At 41.3% G+C, this 20797-nt stretch overlaps 3 protein-coding genes across 7 annotated transcripts; all 3 read right to left on the bottom strand.

The window, feature by feature from the left end:
* Positions 1-59: 59 nt before the first annotated feature.
* LOC135586733 (glucose-1-phosphate adenylyltransferase large subunit 1-like) lies at positions 60-4780 on the bottom strand. Of its 2 annotated transcripts, XM_065103491.1 has the most exons (15): positions 4422-4780; positions 3868-3990; positions 3281-3454; positions 2989-3081; positions 2798-2881; positions 2661-2716; positions 2067-2160; positions 1827-1939; positions 1693-1765; positions 1485-1565; positions 1255-1341; positions 1068-1172; positions 504-610; positions 373-433; positions 60-297 (listed from the first exon to the last, which is right to left on the bottom strand). In XM_065103491.1, the coding sequence occupies exons 1-15, from the start codon at positions 4641-4643 to the stop codon at positions 196-198; spliced, it is 1575 nt and encodes a 524-aa protein (XP_064959563.1). In that variant the 5' UTR covers positions 4644-4780; the 3' UTR covers positions 60-195. The 2 variants fall into 2 exon arrangements, with proteins under 2 accessions (XP_064959563.1, XP_064959564.1); XM_065103492.1 differs by lacking the exon at positions 373-433 and having other exon boundaries at positions 87-297.
* A 1241-nt stretch (positions 4781-6021) lies between these two features.
* On the bottom strand, positions 6022-10344 carry LOC103981124 (probable receptor-like protein kinase At2g42960). The gene is made up of 8 exons (XM_009397727.3): positions 9869-10344; positions 8861-9533; positions 8626-8730; positions 7499-7621; positions 7179-7349; positions 6948-7077; positions 6505-6714; positions 6022-6402 (listed from the first exon to the last, which is right to left on the bottom strand). The coding sequence occupies exons 2-8, from the start codon at positions 9523-9525 to the stop codon at positions 6271-6273; spliced, it is 1536 nt and encodes a 511-aa protein (XP_009396002.2). The 5' UTR covers positions 9526-9533; positions 9869-10344; the 3' UTR covers positions 6022-6270.
* Positions 10345-13441: 3097 nt separating this feature from the next.
* LOC135583014 (auxin response factor 15-like) lies at positions 13442-20618 on the bottom strand. Of its 4 annotated transcripts, XM_065103489.1 has the most exons (11): positions 20485-20618; positions 19539-20393; positions 19380-19436; positions 18918-19100; positions 18650-18734; positions 18029-18119; positions 17785-17949; positions 17083-17202; positions 16935-17010; positions 14762-14924; positions 13611-14670 (listed from the first exon to the last, which is right to left on the bottom strand). In XM_065103489.1, the coding sequence occupies exons 2-11, from the start codon at positions 19857-19859 to the stop codon at positions 13757-13759; spliced, it is 2175 nt and encodes a 724-aa protein (XP_064959561.1). In that variant the 5' UTR covers positions 19860-20393; positions 20485-20618; the 3' UTR covers positions 13611-13756. The 4 variants fall into 4 exon arrangements, with proteins under 4 accessions (XP_064959560.1, XP_064959559.1, XP_064959561.1 ...); XM_065103488.1 differs by having other exon boundaries at positions 13442-14670; positions 19539-20609; XM_065103490.1 differs by having other exon boundaries at positions 17125-17202; positions 19539-20609.
* Positions 20619-20797: the final 179 nt, after the last annotated feature.

Genomic DNA, 20797 nt, shown 5'->3' with positions numbered 1-20797 from the left:
TGACTAGATTCTCTTTTTTTTTTTTCCCTTCTCAGTAAAAAAAAAATCCATGAGTTTGGATTCATAACTTGTACGCAAGTGTTTTGCTGCAGAAGCACAACCATCAGTCCAAGTCTTCCTCCGAGAAAATACTAACAACATCTATTGTCAATGGCCTCCCAAATGCATCATAAAAACAGATGGAGAAACATCAGTTCATATGACAGTTCCATCTTTGACAGTAGCACTTTTCAGAATTGTTGTGATTCCAGATCTGATGTAGAATCCTTCACTTGGCCTATCAGCTTCTTGGACACCCTGTTACAGAACAAGCATGATCAAATATAAGCCTTATGCCAGGCATCAAACAAATGATCTATTATTTGTACATACATCTCTGTTAGCAATGACCACATTCTTTCCTATTCTGGCATTCATGTCGATGATGCAGTTCCTGGAATGCACAGAAATCTTTCGGAACTCTTTGTATCTGAGCTTGGATGTTTCATGGAAGTTTGTCTCACCTGATCTTTGTGTTCTCTCCCACTCCAATGGGAACCTTGCCCTCTGCCAGTAGAGAAGCAATCTCAGCTTCGGTTTCATAGTCGTCAGCACCCATCATCAATGTATGCTGAGAAGATCCAAAGACAGGATGATGCTAGTTAGGAAACATGGATTACATGTGTGCCATAAAAGAAAAAATACTGCTGCATGGTCAGCTGCTGTAGTTAACAACAGTGGATTGACTTTTGATCTGACTTCAATTTCAGTTTTGTATGCTTAAGAATGATACTAAAAAGCAAGAGATTCAGAAGCATAATGCAACCTATCATGGCAAGCTGTGAAATTTCAAGTATGAGAGCTAGAACTAGAAAGCATTAGCTTAGGCATTGGTGTTATTCTCATCATTTGATCAAGGACTACTTGCCAATTCTTGGCATATGTATGATTTTGTTGTCCTTTGGTTGTGGATATTCAGTATGCAGCTTCCAAGGAAATCACAGCAGATCTCTGATACAGAAAAAAATAGAGCTTGACAAGATAAAAGATTCAATAAAAAATAATGGTTGGAAGCATATTTTACTAACCTTGAGTTCTGCACCATAATATACACGGGACCGCATTCCGACTACCGAATGCTCAATGCTACACTCATGCAAGAAGCATCCATGGGAAATAATTGCATCGCGAATCTGTACAGTAGTTTCAAATGTAAGAGGCCTAAAGATCATAAAAAAGATGAGAAATTGGCAAACTGCTAATGCTAACACATACCCTGCATTGCTCTATTTTATTTGGTGGTAAAAATCGAGGTGATGTGAAAATGGGTGTTCTCGGATCATAAAACTGAAATTTTGGAGGCTGCAGTGCAAATGTTTATATCAGTCTTTGCAATTTGTTTTTCGCAAGTGAATGCATCCACATGTCCATGGTTTCATTACCCTCCTAAGTGCAAATAAGAAAGATCATGCTATTGCATATATATTCTAATGCATAACATCAACCTGATCTGTCAGTGCCAAATTTGCATCATAGAATGATTTGATTGTTTGAATATCCTCCCAGTAATCTTTGAATATATAAGCCTATCAAGAAAAGATCAGATGGCTCCATGGGCAACATTGGGAGATGATTACATTTCATTTAATTGACCAAAAAAAGAGAGATACTTCTTTGATGAGTTAAGATTTGTTTAAATAATTGTATTCAAACCTGGACATTGTAATCCTTCACAGCAGAAGGAAGAATGTCTGATCCAAAGTCATTTGCTTTCGGATAAGTCCACCTGTAAGACACACACCAAGTAAAACATCCTTAAAGAGGCTGAAAGAGCAATATCATCATACCTTAGAAGCTCCAGAAGAGTGTTTCGATTAAAGACATAAACCCCCATTGATGCAATATAGGGGTACTTTTTAGCATCTTGATGAGACAATCTGAAGAGGGTGTTTTCATCCTTCTGCGGTACATGAAGTGCATCGATGTTATGTGCATTGCTTCAATGCAAATTCTAGTTGTTCATGGAGATATTTGCAGCACATTCCTGTCAGATTGTGAAAAAAAAAGGCCTTTGACAAATCACTCACCATTGTTTCCAGATCACCACCTTTGGGTTTCTCGGAAAATTGGATAATTTTGCCTGCCTTATCAATCTTAATTAGTCCATAGTCAGATGCTCGGCTTCCATGAGGAGCAGGAAGAGCTAGTTTAGTGTAAAGGTTTTTTTTACCACTAACTGAACAAAGTAGAGAAAGTTTAAAAGCATGCTTGTAACTTATCAAGAATTCATCAAGCTCAAGATAGTGGACAAGGAAAAAATATATATGATATATTGCACAACAAAAATGGTAGCAAGCTTGTATTAAATATCCGAGAAGGATAAGTTCTTTGTTTCCAGAAATGAAATTGTGATACACCACAAAAATTTTCATCAATGCTTTGTTTACGGAAAATGCATGACTTCAGATTCCTCGAAGACAGCTACTAATCGATAACATTGGTGAGCAGATTATCAACAACAGCCAAGATTAAACTTGGAAAGAAGCATTAGAATGTTTTTAGCTGTGTGATATTTAAACAGGTTTACAGCTTTTGGTTAGTATCATGTACAGATACAGCTAGATGAAGGCGCAGATACATAATCATATACTTCTAGGTGCGACATTTTCGGCATTGCATACCTGGCACCAACAGGCACACAAGATATGGTGATATCAGCACCAGTATCGACATGTTTCTGCAGATGTTTTGTATCATTTAAGTATTTTTAAAAGAGATTGAAATTAAAAAGGAACGGTTGAGTTATGAGGCCACATGCCTGCACAAAGTCCATGTAGTCCATACGGTACAACTGGTCACCAGATAGAATCAGTATGTATTGAATGTTCTTATTCCTGTTGTCCTGAATGAAAGCACAGATCAAAATCAGAAACTTCGGATGTATAAGAAGCTTACTCTGAGAAAGGATAAGAATTCTTGTTCTTGATTTGCTTGATCGGGAGAGCACACCTCAAATACCCAAGTAAATTGTCTCACAGCATCTGCTGTGCCCTGAAACCAGTTCATTCCAGATTCACCAGGTGATTGAGTAGCTGCTAAAACCTGCTTATGAGCCCAAATGACTAGTTATTGAAAAAGGAATCAAAATCTTAGTAAACATATACAATCATTAATCAGCTATTTCATCGGTGTTCAGATAAATAAAATAATTGAACTCAATAATGCTTTCGAAACCACTAAGCTTAACACGGTTGCCATGGTGGCCAAGTGATGCATGGAGCCAACAAATCAGAAATATTACCTCCACAAATCCATCACCAAAGTTGATTCCGTTGCCAAAGTTAAATGTACGATAAATATGACGGTTTAGGGAAGCTGAATTAAATTGTGTCATGATGAATATCTTGTTTATGCCACTGTTGATGCAATTGCTCATTGGAATGTCAATAAGCCTATAGCATCCCCCAACAGGAACCTGTATAGAACAAGATAGATCAAACACATCCATCTTGGCAATCTAATTCTTGCTTCAGTTAAAAAATAAAGAGAAAAAGAACATCTGGAGAGATAAAGGTTGTGTGTTAGAGCATTTGCAGAACAGGTAACTTCTATAAGCATCAGCTTTCGAAGAAATCGAGCATCCACAATATTCCAAAACTCTCCAACGAACTCCTTTGCGGCATTATAATTCTTAAACCTTGATGAAAGATACTCAAAACAATTTAGTCTGTTATTCAGAAAGATGTTATGAGGCAAGAAATCCAAAGGTCTGAAAGCTTCTCGGGAAAAAATTCACAGTATCTACGTGAAGAGAAAAGGTGAAGAATTCAAGATCACAACCATGAAACAGACATTTTTCATCCTATGCAATATGAGCTTGTTTCTTACAGCAGGTGTGGCTCTGGTACTTGTGAGAGGAAAAAGCTGAGCTCCAGCCCCTCCACCCAAAATGATGGATGCAACACTCCTGGCATCCGGCTTATGTTTTCCAAACCTTGGTGCCTGAATGACCTGCAACCACAGTAAAGTGATCCTGAATCCATTTTCTTCAAAGAGAATGCTACTGATCTATCTCTGAACCAGAAACAGAGACCAAAGGCTAATCAAACTTGTAAAGGGAAATTAAGAAACAGATAAAGGTATAATAACATCGATGTGGAAGTCCAAAGAACTAAATAAGAATTCCTCGATCACATCTTCCATACACTTCCTTAGCTGGGTTGATCATTTCTTTAAGGTATAAGATAATGCCATTCTATTTAGTCTAAGAGCTACTGAAACATCAAACAGAAGTATATTACATAAAGCATAGACTTTATTAGTTGCAAAACATGTCAATAAAATCACAAATTTTAGCAAAAAAATTACAGAGGATAATATACATGTATTATCCACACAAATGTTTGCTCACCAATTTCTGCAAGAAAGGAGCAGATGCTTACAGTCTCCTTGTTGACAGCTGAAGTGATAGCAAAAACTCCAGCTCCTGCCTTGAACTCTCCGACCCAGCAGCAGCAGTTCTTGGCGCTCCTCACCACCTTCGGTTTCCAGGCCATGATTCTTGAGCCAACTGCAAACCCACTCTCCTCAGCGTCAAGAACTCCCCGTTTTATTTGGCTTAAGCATGCACTGCTCTTCAAACCCACACTGCTAGCATCCATCATGGGTGCAATCGTTGCCTCGTTCCCCAGGAAGAAAGAAGGAAAGGAAGATAAGAACAACAGGAGCTGTCAAGATCTGAAGGGCTCCAAAACGTGAGCAGATCACGGGAACAAAACCCAAAGGCAGCTCCAGAACTGGAAGGTCATTTTGGATGCACACTTGCCTCACTCTTCCAACAATGGAAGATGCAGGACCTTCGCCCAAATTTAGCTAATGCGACAGCCATGGCATTCTATCTCTAGGAGTGTAAGAGAACCGAGTAACCACAACTTTATAGGCAAGGTTCTCAATGTAAGGAACCAAAGCTTTAAGAGCCCATGGAGCACAGTCCTGCTTGCTCTGCTCATCTTAGGTCCTCCAAAATTGCTGAGATCTCTCAATCCAAGTCTTATGGTCAAGTTTGGAACCCACCTCCCAACTACTGAGGTTGATCTTGTTTGTCCACAGACGCTGATCACATACTTGAGAATCTGTGGAACGGAGCAATGTTAGAGAACAGCGGAGACGCTTGGCGTGTGAACGAGCGATCACGTCGAGATTGAGAGAGAAAAACCGCATGGAGACCGCCTCCAACCACGTCGTGGTGTCCATGCCAATGGTTCTTGTTGTCTTGCGCTTATAGTCTTGCCAGTGGCTTCGGAGTTCTCCTCCACCTTCTCCGTGCCTTTTTGAGCGCCTGGACGTCAACATTTGTTGTGTGGGCGTCAGCTCTGATGATTCGTCCAGCGTTTATCCATGCTTGGTCACCTGCGGCACACCCCAAGACGGTATTAGGAGGAGGATTATTACTCCATAGGCCTGATTAAGCTCAAGCGAAGATGGAACAGTAAGATAAGAAGCTCCACCTGCACAAATGTATCCATCAAATCAGCCACAAGTAGAAGGAGACTGAGTGGCCTGCTCACGGGCTGAGCCTACTTGAAACGAAAGCCCGTTCGAGGCCAGCGACCGGGCTCAATCCATCCGACCCGATCAAACCAACGCGGAGCTGAGTTCGTCACATCTGTTCGACGGAATGTCCATGCAAACATCTCTCAGGAAAGAAACTTCTTACGATGTAGGAGTAGAGGAAAAGAGGGAGAATGAACCGCAAATCATGCAGGAAACACACAAGCAACCAGTCTTTTTGCACAAAGAGTTGGAGCTAATTCCAGTATCGGTTGGTCGATACTCGAATAAGATGACAGCGGGATACGAAAACAAGAAAGAAGGAATGCTCTGTAACCCTTAGAAGACAGACATCATGGGGGGGACACCACTATTGGAAGAGTGCAGAAGAAGGAATGCTTTGTGTTCATGCCTTTACGGACATAAGAGTAAAGAGCAAGACAACTGAACAGTTGGGAGACAAGAAGACAAAGAACAAAATAGACAGAGGCATAGTATATAACACTGATTAAGATTTCCAAGTTAAAGATGGATATCTGTACAAGAAATATAAGTAGGATTTCACACACTTCCAAAATGATGAGTTTGCTCTTCCTCTTGGCTCACCTAATTGATACTGGCTGAAATAACAGCATACTAAAAGAACATATTTTGCGGTCGATCTCAAACAGATGACACAGAATTGTTAGAAAAGGGAAAATGTGAATAGCTGAACTCTTGATGTACATACGATGACCACCCTTACGCTTGAAACCCTTCGGATGTTCGATTCTCTCGTATTCGTACTCTATTTTCCAGATCGCTCACACTGTTACTCTCCTGCAGGGCCTCTATCTCTGTACTTCCTGGCTGACTCCTTCGGTTTCTCCGATCCTTTTTAAGAAATAAATGTAGATGTCAGTAATTTTGCCTTCAATCGTAGGACAATTCATTTCTATTAGTGTTTGTATGAAAAACCAGAAGGAAGATTACGACCTCACGATAAGATGCTTCGTCTGCTTCAAGCATTCGAACAACCTGGCCCATTTTGGGTCTTCTACCAGAATCAGGATCAACACATCTCAGTGCAACTAATAGTGTACGTTTAAGAGCCCGTGTAGCTGGTTTGACCTCAAGGTTTGGATCCAGTACTTCCTCTGCCCTTCTACTTCCAATCATCATCTTAAGCCACTCCACTAGATTCACCTGGCAATAGAGAGAAAGAAATGCATACTGATCTCATCACGAGAACAGGTGAAGAATTTGAGAATGCACAAATACAGTGAAAATTTTAGCTGATGGTCCATGCCAAGCATCTAAATTTCTAGACAATAGAAGTTCAAGTTTATCATGTCATTATACTAGATAAAGAGACAAGAAATGAAGAAAGCAATTCAGAATAGATAAATTTAAACGGTATCTAGTTTTGTTGATTACACCTCATTTTCCGGCCTGCCATAATCCACAGGATCCCTGCCAGTCACAGTCTCCAGTACCAGTACTCCAAAACTATAAACATCACTCTTCTCATTTAAAAGTCCAGTGTTAGCATATTCAGGAGCCACATACCTGATATTTTTAAAAAGTGAATGTATTCATCATGCTAGCTATAATTTTCTGCAATTTTATTGCAAAATAAAAAAAGAAGCATACACCGATGACCCACTTACCCAAATGTTCCCATTACTCTAGTGGCGATATGGCTTTTGTCTGAACCTAGAAGCTTAGCCAATCCAAAATCAGATATCTTTCCATTATATTCACCATCAATCAAGATGTTACTTGACTTAATATCTCGGTGCACAACTTTTGGTTCAATTGCTTCATGCAAATAAGCAAGCCTGAAAGCCATTCAGCTACACAGATCAGTTAACCATCAATATAGTATTAACAGTCTAACAAGGATATGACCTTTAACCAAAATTTAAATGCGAAAACCAAAAGAGAAAGCATGTGTTGGTCAATGATTTGCTTTGGAAACAAGACTTACGCCTTTGCAGTGCCAAGGATGACATTCATGCGGTTCTCCCAACCAAGTACACCACGTTGACGCATAGCTCCATGTAGCCACTGCTCTAGATTCCCATTGTTGACATACTCATACACAAGCATCCTACAAAATATTGGGTGATCTACATAACCAGCTCATTGAACGTAACTAAAATCCACAAGTATCATTAGCATGTAATACTTCTGTGGTTGCCCATATGCATATAGCTTACAGAAACGATAACATAAATTTGGTAGCAAAACTATCATTTTTAATCAGAACCGGAGGAGTATCACATGTTCAATAGGGATGTCACTGGCTTTGTTTGCTTTGCCAAACAGTGGTGAAATTAAGCCATTTAAATAATCTCATTATTCAAAACTACTTTCTAGTACACACACTAAGATAGAAATTGGAGAATTCAGGTGATTCAAAATATTTACTAATCATATCTTATCATTCTTTAGCATGAAAGATCACACGTTTCTCAGATATGAGACTAGATTGTACTAAGCAAAATTTTTTTTCCCTCTTATATTGCAATAAATATCTGCAACATCTTTCTAGTTTTCCACAGAGAACTATGCTTGCTATGAGTGCACTTACTTCAACGAAATCTTCAAGGGCCACTTTTAGGGATGAGGAAGAAATTTGCGGGAGACCAATATGCTTCCTTCTTATAAAACTAGATGCCATTGGCATATCATGACAGAGGAGCTTTCCTCCTTTACTGTTGATTATTTGTCTATACTTAGTGTCTCTTTCAGATTTGTTCATGCATGATGTGAGAAAAAAATGTCTTTTCGTACCATCCATTATGAGCTAGTTTGTTTTGACTTAATGCTTCAGCTAATTTAATTGCAAGATCATAAATGACTCGATTTGTTGCAGCATACACGTGTCAACAATTTTGACGGGTTCAGTCAATATGATAAACATTTTGTTCCCATTGCATGTGTTTCTTTATGTAACTTTGGTTTAATTGGCACAAGATTGTGGTGGTAAAGAAACCTTTAACCATCATTTCTTGTAAGGTTATAGTCGCTGTGTTGACAAATTCCAATCATACAAAAGGGCAAACACTAAAAAAATATGTTGAAATGGATCATTCAGAAAAAAGCATGCACCTATGAATTCCTTCTACACAATATCCCAAAAGCCTCACTAGATTCTTGTGTCGAACATGACCAATGGCCTCCACTTCCACCCTAAATTCTTTCTCTGCCTGTCCCCTACATGATCCAGAGAGAGCCACAATTAGGAAACTATTGCAAATATTATGAACCAAATGGATCAAAGGATGATGAGTCAAAGTAGTTGTGATTGTGATTGTGATTGGCAGACGCTATGTTATGAACTTACAGATTGTTTAAAAGCTTCTTTACTGCAACATCAGTTCCATTGATCAAACGTCCCCGATAAACAACTCCATATCCACCCTCCCCAAGGACATTCTCCTTGGAAAAACGATTTGTAGCAAGCTCAAGGTCCCTTAGTGTAAACCAGTGACCCCAACCCAAATGCGAGGACTCTGGCAATCCAACCAAAGGAGATGCAGATACAAGTGCATATGCTGGATATGCTTTCCTCGTGGGTCCCGAGCTGCCTTCATCTCCAGAATATGAACTCCCAGCCCTGTCATTGAGGTAGGCAGAGCTGCACTGGCTAACATTATCAGCATCACTTGATTTGCTCCTGGTCAGGTGGGCAAGTGTCTTTCCCGAATCCATGTCACTAAATTTGTCATGTGAGCGGAAGAAAGGCCCTTCACGCTCCTGAAGGTTTTGAGCTAAGCATTGGTTACCAACCCTGTCCACAGCAATTTCCTTTGAGACATTTGGAATATGTGAGATTGGCATGTTGTGAAGTATCCTTGTCTTCCTCTTGGATGTTATCCATATGGATAAAATAGAGAGAATAAACACGATTAATACACCAATGCAGATGCCAATCACAACCCAAAGTCTCAGACCAAAAACTGGTGTCTTCTGTGATAATTCAGCATTTAATGGACCATCAGCTGACATTTTCTTTTCTGTAATTTAAAGAGGCAATAATTAGTGAATGTTTGAGCAAATGATTTGCATTATATAGGTATAATTCGGGCATCCCTTGATCTAGCAACAGATTGGTTATATACTGAATGTTAGGCAACCATTAAATGCAACATAATTCCCCAATTATAAACAGAAATTTCCACAATAACATAATGAAAGCCCAGAAATGCTAGAAAACCTCATTACAAAGGCACTACAGCGAACGTGATAAAAGGAAAAATATCTTACAGCCAGTGCAGATATTACCATCAACATTAATGGATCAATGTTTAGAAATTTGGGGACGATAACAGCAGAAAAAAAGATTTACTACCTCTGGTGGTCTGATCTCGTTGATCTAGCCAAGCGAAGGGCTTCTTCAGAGCTTTAAGACATGAAGCTTCCACACCAAAAGTAATAGCCCCAAAACAACTCAATGGAAACTAAGGAAGAAACGTGGCTACAGTGGCATCCAAGCAGAGTAAAGCCAGCATGTGTTCTTAGAAACCCCTTGATTGGAATGAGGAAAGAAGCATCAAAGGAAAACCAAAGAAACAAGGAATGGCTAGCACAGGACCAAGAGGGGGAAAAAAGCTCATCTTTTTCTCAATCTTTGAGAGATTGGAAGGAGGGAATAAGGCATTTAGGTGAAATGGTCGGTGATTGCATCGTATTCTTTGATGCAAGGGGTTGAAGGAAATCTAAGACCGAGAGGCATTGGTGAGGACAGCCAAAGGTTTTCCTTGGGAAGGGGAGGGGAAGAGAACAGGAAAGGAAAGCAAGAGAGAAGTACAGAATTGGACTTTTAGGAAACAGAGAAAACATTATAAAATGGGATTAAAGGGAGGGAGAAAGAATAAACACGAGAGAGAGAGAGAGAGAGAGAGAGAGAGAGGATGAATGAGGTCAAATTAGCAGACAAAGCTCCAAATCCAGCTTGCTGCCTTTGCATTCTCACAGTAAACTCACCATTTTAGCCGCCTCCTCCCCTGTGCAGTTTGTGCAGGTGTTGGATTCTTCAGGTCCCAAAATTACTATTCTGCCCTCACAAGGCTATTTCAAGCTCGGCAATTTGGTTGGCGCATTACGACGTGCTTGCTTAGATTAGCAGTGCGGGTTTCCGATTCGACAGATTCCATGTCACTGATGTCGTGTTGGATTCGTGTCGGGTCGACGACCCCACCCCTTAAATTGGCGGAGACAAGTCGAGTCCTTCGTCGGCATTACGGCCGCGTCTCTCGTTGGCTCGCACGTAACCCATCGTTCTCTCGTCGCCGTCTCGCCATGCTGCGGCCGGTCGATGCCACCACGGCCACCCTGCAACCCTTCAGCTCCCACCACCCTCTCCTCCTCCTCCTGCACTCCTGCAAGACTCTGGTCCGGATCAAGAAGGCCCACGCCAAGCTGATCACTGCCGTTCTCTTCCTCCATCCCGTCCCCCGAGCAAGCTCCTCGAGCTCCTCCCCTCCGCCCTCTGCCGCCGTCGCTGCCCCTCCTCCTCTTCTCTCCTACGCCGACCTCGTCTTTTGCCACTCCCCCTCGCCTCCTCTATTCTCCTAAAACACCCTCGTCAAAGCCCACTCCTCGCCCGCCTCCCTCCTCCTCTGCCCCCAACCAGTACACCTTCGCCTCCCTCCTCGCCGCGTGCGGGCCCCGCGGGCTGGGCTTGGCCGAGGCGGAGCAGGTCAGGGTTCACGCCCTCAAGGGGGGGCTTGAGACCATTGTGTTCGTTTCCAACGCGGTGGTCCGGGTGTACGGTAGCTTTGGGTCCGTCCACGACGCGCAGATGGTGTTTGACGGGAGCGCCCGACGGGACATGTTCTCGTGGAATTCGTTGATCGGTGGATACGTCGGATTTGGAGATGTCGACCGTGCGAGGAAGTTGTTTGATGAAATGCCGGAGAAAGGATGTTGTCTCTTGGAGTACTATTATTGCGGGATTTGTGCAGGTAAGAAACTGGCTGTTTTGGTGCGATCAGCAAGAGTCGTGCTGGAGAAACCTCTTAATGTTGATGTTAGGGTTGTCTTCTATGTGACCACCTGAATGCTGCCTTCCTTAAACTTCCCAGCCATTTGTAGGTAGGTTGCTTCTTAGAGGCAATGGAGCTTTTCCGTCACATGCAGCGTGCAGGTGCTAGACCAAATGAGTTGACTCTCACCACTGTTCGTGCGGCATGTGCGAATCTTGTTGCATAGAAACAAGAAAGATGGATTCACATGTTCATGAAGAAAGAGAGTGTCGAGATGAACGACAGACTGCTTGCCGGTCTCATTGACGTGTATGCAAAGTGTGGGGAGATAGAATCCGCCAGGAATGTATTCAATGCTGAAGGCAGTCCCAAATGCACCGCCCGGCCTTGGAATGCCATGCTTAGTGGCTTTGCTATTCATGGAAAATCCGATGATGCAGTTAAGCTCTTTGAAAGGATGAAGGCACTAAACATCCCTCCAGATAAAGTGACATTTGTGTCTTTGCTCAATGCCTGTAGTCATGGAAGATTGGTGGATCATCAGCAAATTGGAGCCAAGAAGTTGGAGAGGTGCTGCTTGACATACATGAGGAGGACAAGGAGACTGCTTTGTCTATACATGGTGAGAAATTAGCCATTGCCTTTGGATTGATGAACACAGGACAGGATAAGGTTTCATCACTTCAAAGATGGAATTTGTTCTTGCAAGGATTACTGGTAGAGATCCTATAGTCGACTTCAAACTACTGTTCCCTGACTCGATATGGTAAAATTCCTGGAACTTTTCTTGATTTTTGTTTATTTTTCCTCTCCTTTTGACACCAGTCCTCGACTCGACATAAAGTGATATAGTTAAATCATTCATTGCTGATGCTAAAAAAGGTTTCCTGATTGCCTCTATGCAATAATTCATGGGGACTAACCTGTGGTCCATTATCACATGCATTTACAGTGTTTGATTGATTAGCATGTTGTTCATCTTGATGTGTATGCTTTGTGAATCAATGACACCAAAATCTACAAATAAAATGTCTGAAAATAAAGAACCTTAATGTTGTAATGGATACAGCATGCTCTATAACAGCTCTAACAATTATCTTTCATCTTTTTAGATCTAAAGGGTATTTGATGACCACATAGAAGTCATTGAGACGTCTACATTTGCTTCAAGGGATGGTAATGCCGGCTTTGGAATCAACAAATGTGGAGTTCTCCACTGAAGTGCTCACTCGGATCTCTCAGGTGATCAGATCAAAAAGATGGGACTAGTTTGAGGAGATGATTCAACGACTTTGCCAAAGGTCAAGGATGATGTATCTGCTCAGCTTAGCTCGACAAAGTTTAGATCAAATTTGTGGCTCAAAGATATGGTTCTCGCTGGGATTCAACTCAACTTATTTTGGTAGCAGTTAAGAGGGTTGGAACTCCTCAGATTGCTTGATGTGAGAATTACACTTGCAGATGTTTGTTCTATTGCACAAACGTTAAATAATCAGATTATTCTCCAATCAAATTGGTTTGTTGATTTTTTGCCTCAAATTGAGGAGGTGAGGCTGTGAAATTTGAATACTCTCCAACTTTCTAGTAATCCATTTGATTACCAAATCTATATGCATGTGAAGGTTACTCATTCTGTGTGTCTATTTTTTTATGATTGACTACAGCTAGAAGAGAACATGATGCCCTCAAAACATTTGATTACTGTTCTTGATAGATTTGCTTAATTGTTGGAAGCTTCAGAAATTTTGGACTCGAACATATTGACTTAAAACACCAGTTTATATATATGACAATACTAACAGGTAGAATCCCAGCTTTCCAAAGCAAATGACCAGGAAACAAAGACCAACAATACTTAAGCAAACATTAGACCAGACTGCATAAAATACTGCAACAGAGGCTCAACAAATAGTACAATCTAACACAATGACAGTAGCTGACTGTTAAATGCATCAGAAACCAAACAAGAAAATGCTGCGGTTGATAATTTAGTTGAAAACCTAATTTAGTAATCCAGTCCGGTTACTTTGCAAAATGCTGACCGCATACTGGCACGGTAGCCTTAAACCGCTAAGGATCATCGATGGCTAGCACCGTATCATCCTTGTTATAGGTATCGAGGACATGGCATCCTTTTCCAGGTTGTTCAACAGGACATCTGAATAATAATTGGGAATTCAAGTCAGATATGATTTACCTGCTTGCAGCATTTGGATGCATGTGAAACTCGGGTTTGTTCCAGTGATGAAGTCCTAAATTGGAGCTGCACGCAAAGCATAAAGGGCACTGCTGCACCCGACGGGCTTAGCAGGCATTTGAGGCATTGAAGTAGCTGGAGTGACTGGAGGAGGTTTGTCGACTAAATTTGCCACAGGAATCCTCTCGGTTAAGGGAAAACCAAAAAGTCTGCAACCTTTTCGGCTGACACTTCGCTCGTTTTCAAAGTCCAGCTTACCATCCAAGACAGGATCATGGACTTTTACCATTTTGCATTGCTGGTTGGCAAAATGACAAGCCAATGTTGGAGGCCAAGATGGAAAGTTTGATTCTTCTCTATGCAAGGGTTCTGAACCATTTAACATGGCAAAGCGGCACCCTTCATCACCTCTGTCTTGATAATTCATGCCAGGCATAGAATGAGCTGACAGAGATACACAACTTGCATCTTGAAACATTAGCACCGAAGATGGGGAAAATGCTTGAATTGATGGCAAAGACTGTTGAAGAAGAGTAACATATCCATGGGGTGCTATAGGCAATCTGCTTTCAGCACGAGATGTGAGAACATCATCAAACTGGCCGTACACACCATTCCTTACATGAGCATCACATGGTGCTCCAAGGAAAGGAGGATTTCTTGAGAAAACTTCTTGACCTTGCAAGACCTTCTGGAATCGGATAGATTCACTAAAGCCTGTGCGATTGAAGGACGAGTCAGATTTTCCATGTGGGATTCTGACCCTACCTCCTGGAACAGATTCACCTATGATGCTGCCATTTGCATCAGCGGAACATCCCTTCTCTGAGTACTGAGGATTTCCAATCCCGAAAACATGAGAAGCTGTCACACCAATGCAATTTGGAGCACCGAGTCTCATAAATTCTTGACCTTGCAAGACCTTGTGGATACTTGCAGATTCCCTCAAGTCTGGACAACCATTTCCATCTGCATCAATTGCATACAAGCATTAGAAATAATGCAGGAAATGTTTTTGAGCTTTGGAGAGTTTCAATTATGAAACACATCAAAGACCTACTCGGAATTGGAAAATCCATATTGACAGAGGGAAGACCGATTTTGGCCCTCTTGGAACCTACTGTTGACAGGCTGCCAGAGCCCGAAACTGAACCAGTCGGTTCAATTTCCCATGGGGATATCCTATTCTGTTGATTAGTATCTGCATCAACGTCCCAATTTACCTGCAATGAAGAACAAATATATCTCAAATCAGAAATACAGATGCTAATTAAAGGAAAAAAGTTGATATTTCAAAATTGCATATAGTACAGACATAAGGTGGATAATGACATATCAAGAGAGATCTTTTTCATTCTAGAGGAAAGTTTAGGTTATGCTACCACATCAATTTATTGAAAAAAATATAGAAGAACTAAGAAATACAGCATGACGATGATCAACTAAGAAGAAACATCAAACAAATAACAGAGAAGAAAGAACAGCAGAAAGCTATCTAACAAGAAAGAAAACTGATATGTTAAACCGTCAGTTTCTAATAGAAACAAGTAATGTGGGTTAAATGATGAGTCCAGATTGTATTCAATATTAGCCTTGAATTTAGGAAAGATAAAATAACATGAAATTATAAAAAACACAAACTTAAAAGGTTTTCTTTCAACTTTGAGATGTGAGCATAGGAATCCAGCTTGATGGGGCTCGGCCATAATGCACCAACCAGGGTGTCTCACTTAGCATCATAATGGATAGAACATAAGTCCAAATAGAATTAATTACTCCCACCAACAACCTCAGCCAGCCCATGCCTCGGTCTCAGCAGCAATGGAAACTTTATTATAAAAAATGCCTCCAATCGAAATGAAAGTTATATCGATCACGGAATTTTTACCTAATTACTTCAAAGGTTATGGTTGCTTAAGCAGATAATTGTCAGAAACAACCACTTAACATTACCTACACCTCTGTATCTCTCAGAACAATTATCATGTTGGCAAGGTCCATGGGTCGTAAATAGCACCATACATATGAACCTATGCCTTTTCTTGCTAGATTCAGTCATATTAAACTGGCAATGATGTAAATGATTAAGTATTTACGAATTCTAGTATAAAGAAGAAAGTTAACTTTTGATATGCCATTAAATAGTAAAGCACCTCAAAACAATATGACAACAACATTAAACCATACTAAGCCTTGCATGTGGGAGGCATCTCATAATATATATAACACAGATGAAGATATGTGACACTATAGTTTAATCCTGGCTATGGAAGGAGAATTAAGTTGGTTTGTAGGGTTAGATGTCTATTACTATTGATTTGATCATAAGCATTTTAGGTCAAATGGTTCATTAGTTGGTTATCCATTTGGACCCATCGTAACCTAGTTATATCAAGAGTGGATCTAATATTAGACATGATAAGGTGCCTAAGTAAGAAAACAGTACTTGTGAATGGAGCAAGAGGCGTATCATGGTCATCAATGGGCTGAACTTAAAAGTGCTGGATTATGTTTGATATTTAGGCCTTGGTTTAATTGTGCTATCTTGGTTTAATCATACATCAGAAATGGGAGAAATGAGTTGACTTATAAGATTATATAATTTTACAAATATTATCTTGAACTTGAGCATTTTGTGTCATGTGGTTCCAGGCTATCAAGTTAATGAGTCAATTATCCTGTGAGATTAGGTCATGACAAGATGTATCTTTTGAGAGATGCATAATTAGCTGGGCGTAAAAGAATAAGAAACACAAGTATTGTGCCCCTTAAGATCCCCCAAGAAATAGGAAATGCATGCTTACCTTGGAGAGAAGACCTAGATTGAGTTATAGGTTATGAACCTACACTGGCTTGCATCGTCCTCTGATAATCTCTATCACATGATTTATATATAGTGATAAAGTAAACAAGCAGATTAAGCTAGACTGTCATATAGGGATCTTGCAATTTTTGTAAGCTGCAAATAAATCTACTTGACAGTATATTATACCTATGTGCACCATCCAAATTGGAGAAAAAACCACTAAATGGCTCAAGTGAGATCAAATCCAGAACTGCAATGGGTTAGTTGCAAATGGAAAGATACAGTAGGCCAAGAAAGGTGCAAAGGATGACCCTCCAACAAAATGTCTCTTATCAAAGATCTAACAGCATATTATTTCATGTAAATAGTCTTGGCAAGAGAACTATTTGCTTGTACAAGAAAACATGGATTAAGCATTTAAGCATACCAACAGACACCTCCACTTGGAACCAGGCCATCTTACAGGGTCCATGTCACTGATCCCAGTTACCAGTCCTGTGGACCTATAGAAAAAGGTAAATGAACAACATTCAACACATCTCAATTTAAATCCTAAAAAAGAACGTATATCAAACCTTCTCTCTGAGGCATCGTCACTTTCATAAATCATTTTGAACCTGATTCCCACAGAAATGGAACTATTGAAGCTTTTTACAAATTTCCAGTATGGAACAATGAAATCCGACGAGTTTGCCCTGCAAAATTGGAACTTGGTTTTTAGAAACCATCTTGACTACGATGACATGATATTTCACTTTTATTGACACTTAAGAATGAAGAAGCTCATAAAGAATAATGAGTTGTCATTTAGCTACATGGTATAACAAACACAGCATAATTTGAGATAAACAGAAAACTCCATTTAAAAAAGAACAAAAGAAGTGCTATGGAATATAGGGTTAAGGCATCCTTGGACAATTAACCATGAAACAGTTAATTGGCCAACTAATTCCGTCATGAGAAAAATGACATCTGTGTTTCTATCTTAGATCAAGAATCATTGACGTGAGCAGCTTGTAAAGTTACCATGTTGTGTATCCTTCAGAGTTCATACAGCTTTTTTATTTTAAGAATAAAAGCAATCCTGTGCAGAAATAGCACACTCCAACTTTGGTCTGGATTTAGGGGGAAAAAAAAAAGATTCTTAATACTTAAGACAGTCACGATTTCTGGAATATGATTGATGGTGTTTGTACTTCCTGTAAATACAGAACTGGCTTTTGCATATGTATAAGGTAAACTTATATAGAGCATAACTCCATTGCAACCAAACATACCTTGGGTTATAATAGACATGGAAGACTTTTCTTGTGGACACAGCGTTAGCAATATCGGCCAATGTAGCAAGAGTCGAGTTCCCACTTGGATGTGCTGAAACTGGATTGCTGCTTTTAAATTGTACTGCTCTCCTAATACCCAATCTAAGCTCCCCATCAGTACCCCTATTCACATATAGAAAACTCTCATTCATGTAAATGATCTTCACGCCTACATAGTCAGCAACATTTTGATAATGCCTACCGAAGAAAGAGCACTGCATCTCCTGATATGAGCTTTTTCCTATTCACAAATGCACTCCATCCAGTTGTAAGAAGATGCCTGCGCGGTTGACCTAAAATGCATACAACTCAAACATCAGCAGCAGCAGCAGATAAATTGAATTTTGTAAGGACTATGGTAGTTTAAGTAATGTGACATATTCATAATATATTCACAACTAAGATCTCTAAAAGGATTGAAAATCACATGCACAACAACTATGGTGCATTCCAACAAGTACTGGTTGTTATGCATCATATGGATCATTCCAAAGGGAACTTCTCCACACAAAAATTCCAAATAATCTTCTTCAGCAAGTCATATATGGTGGCGTGGATAATTGGCAGAAACAATATCTTCAACTAAATGCTTTAAGATGATCAGCTTTCTATCCACCGGCAAAAACTAATAGCTAAGTGTTGTCTTATGATACGACACAAGAATATGAGAACAAATGACAACAAAGTCTTTGAGCATAAATGTGCAGTCAAAATTGCCTGAGCATTGTAGTATAAAGAGAAAAGGTTTTTAAGGCATTCTTAGCTGAAAGTTCAAGCATTTGAAAATAAAAATGTGAACAATATCTGGATTTGCTTAATATACCTCTATAGATATGTCGAAACCTCCATTCCATGCCATGTAAGTCTTTTGCAATAAGCTCTTGCGAAGGTCTCTGCAGCTTATAATCCTAATTCAGAAAGAGGAAGAGGCAAAACACAAAAGTTCAGAGCAATATCTATGCCCAAAGCTACAAACAATATTTGATGGAGGTAGATCCGTTGCGATGTATCCATTTCGCATTAGATACCCTAAACAAATATCATCACAAAATCAAATCCAAAATAGCTCATGTTTAAGGGTATCTAGTCACCAGGGGAGGGAAGCAGTCCTCAGCAGCTCGGCGGGGCACAGAGAACCCTCCATGGGTGCTAGTGTCAGATGCAGTGAGGGTCTTGCAGAACATATGGGGGACAGAGGATCTGTTTATGCACTCAACATCATCTCCTTCCTCATTTCCTTCAACCTCACCCATCTTCATTCTTCGTTCAAAATCCTGAGCCAAAAACATGTTGCAAGATCAACCAAATCGAACTCAAATGCCAGAAAATGAATCAGAATAGCTACCAAAAAACAGTCCCGACAAATTGTGTTTCATGTTTCACAGCTTTTATATTGGGCAAGCTTGAAATTGGACACGACGGCTCATTTTTGCATGAGGTACACCCTTATTTAAGTCAAGGTCAGCCACACATGACCAACCTCACACTCTTGAAGAGAGATGGAAGCTTGCTAGTCCATAAAATGGCAAATCCAGAACAAGCAGAAGCCTTACCTCGCTTTCGGCAAGAAGAGAGAGCTGAGCGTACACATCGTCTGTAGCGGCATCAGCCTGCGTTATTGAAGCACCAAAGAACAAGACCAAGTAAAAAAGAACCAACCTTTAGAAACCCTAGAAGAAATGGTATAAATCAGCGTGAGAGAACAAACGAACATGGAGCTTGACGTCGATCACACGACATAAGCAATGAGGGGGCACATCACGGCGGCAGATTCCCCCTCTCCCTCCACCGTCGGCGCCGCCGCCTCCGCCGTCCCCGAGGTGCTCCATGTGCCCCTGCGGCAAGTACACCACCAAGCTCCCCTTCTTGGGCAACCATATACGGGGCCCTGCGCAGGCGTGCCACAGCTCCAGGCACACAGGCGTTCCCTGAAACGCGTCCTCAACTGCCGCTGCCGCGGGCGGTGGAGCGGCATGGGCTGGGTGCTCCGGCTCCTCATCCTCCTCCTCTATCGTGTTCAAATCGATCCCCATTGTCTCCGAACCAAAGAAACGAGCAGCACAGGACCCAAAAGGCGAAACCAAGAAAGGGAGGACCCAAAGGCAGGGGAAGAGGGGACAGGTCGGATGCTGGTCAAGCTAAGGATGAGGGAAGGAGCGAGAACACAGGAATGGTGAAGCGACGCATGTGGGGAGAGCGCTAAAGGCTAAGGGCTCAGAAGACAAGCGTGGGAGGCGGGAGACAAGCAGAAGCAGAGTCGAGAGCAGAGCAAAGGAACAGAGACAGAGAGCTAAATAGAAGAGCCAAAGACCAAAAAAGCTTCGGCTTTTCTTCTCCCTTTCCCCACCGCACCTCTATCTCGGGCTCCTTAACCAGACATAAGCTTTGCCAAAAGGAAGAGGGTCAAAAGCGACGCCCGAACCATGCCTCTTCCGTACCCTCTGCAGCCCCGACCTCCATAACTCCTCCCCCTTCCCCTTATCTCTATCTCTCGCTCCCTCACCACATTCTTTTCTCTCGCTTGCTGTCGCAGCTTCGTTTTGATGCGGTCGTCGTCGCTGCTGCTCCTGCACAGCAACTGGCCCCGTGTCAATGCTTGAATCAAATGGCTAGAGAGAGAGACAGCGCGCGAGAGGACTCAGTGTCTCAGTTCTTCACTTCACTTTCTCCTCGCTTTTATCGGTGGGACTGTGTTGCTGTTGCTGAAGCAGCTGTTTCTGTAACGGCTGCAGCGGGCGCAGAAGAGAGCAGAGACGGGGAGGGCATGGCAGCAGAGCTGCCGGGGGCCGCTTTACTTGGCCTACTACCACGAGACCGACCTTTTCTTTATCTAATCCTTTAATCTGTGGCTGTCCTTGTCGCCTCTCTCTCTCTCTCTCTCTGATGACAAGACGTAAGAGCTCATCTGCTTTACCCCCGGGTGCTGTGTCCATTATTGCTCGATGCTTGCCTCTCCTCCTGCCACCCTGCT

This window comes from Musa acuminata, chromosome BXJ2-4 (genome assembly GCF_036884655.1).
Source record: "Musa acuminata AAA Group cultivar baxijiao chromosome BXJ2-4, Cavendish_Baxijiao_AAA, whole genome shotgun sequence".
Lineage (NCBI taxonomy): Eukaryota > Viridiplantae > Streptophyta > Magnoliopsida > Zingiberales > Musaceae > Musa > Musa acuminata.
Note: the sequence above shows the minus strand (reverse complement) of the source record. Positions and strands in the feature narration are given on the sequence as shown.

Bases quoted from the DNA above. Each gene is read 5' to 3' on its own strand.
- LOC135586733 (XM_065103491.1), bottom strand. From the start codon at position 4,643: ATGATGGATGCTAGCAGTGTGGGTTTGAAGAGCAGTGCATGCTTAAGC. The intron at 1,766-1,826 runs GTATGATGATAT...TGTGTCTTACAG, and splicing joins ACTCTTCTGGAGCTTCTAAG to GTGGACTTATCCGAAAGCAA. The intron at 1,566-1,692 runs GTTTGAATACAA...TTTTCTTGATAG, and splicing joins TGAAGGATTACAATGTCCAG to GCTTATATATTCAAAGATTA.
- LOC103981124 (XM_009397727.3), bottom strand. From the start codon at position 9,525: ATGTCAGCTGATGGTCCATTAAATGCTGAATTATCACAGAAGACACCA. The intron at 6,715-6,947 runs GTGTAATCAACA...CTCTATTGCCAG, and splicing joins ATGGCAGGCCGGAAAATGAG to GTGAATCTAGTGGAGTGGCT. The intron at 6,403-6,504 runs GTCGTAATCTTC...TTTCTTAAAAAG, and splicing joins ACGAAGCATCTTATCGTGAG to GATCGGAGAAACCGAAGGAG.
- LOC135583014 (XM_065103487.1), bottom strand. From the start codon at position 19,859: ATGGGGATCGATTTGAACACGATAGAGGAGGAGGATGAGGAGCCGGAG. The intron at 19,437-19,538 runs GTTCGTTTGTTC...TCAATAACGCAG, and splicing joins TGATCGACGTCAAGCTCCAT to GCTGATGCCGCTACAGACGA. The intron at 18,735-18,917 runs GTGACTAGATAC...TTTCTGAATTAG, and splicing joins AGGACTGCTTCCCTCCCCTG to GATTATAAGCTGCAGAGACC.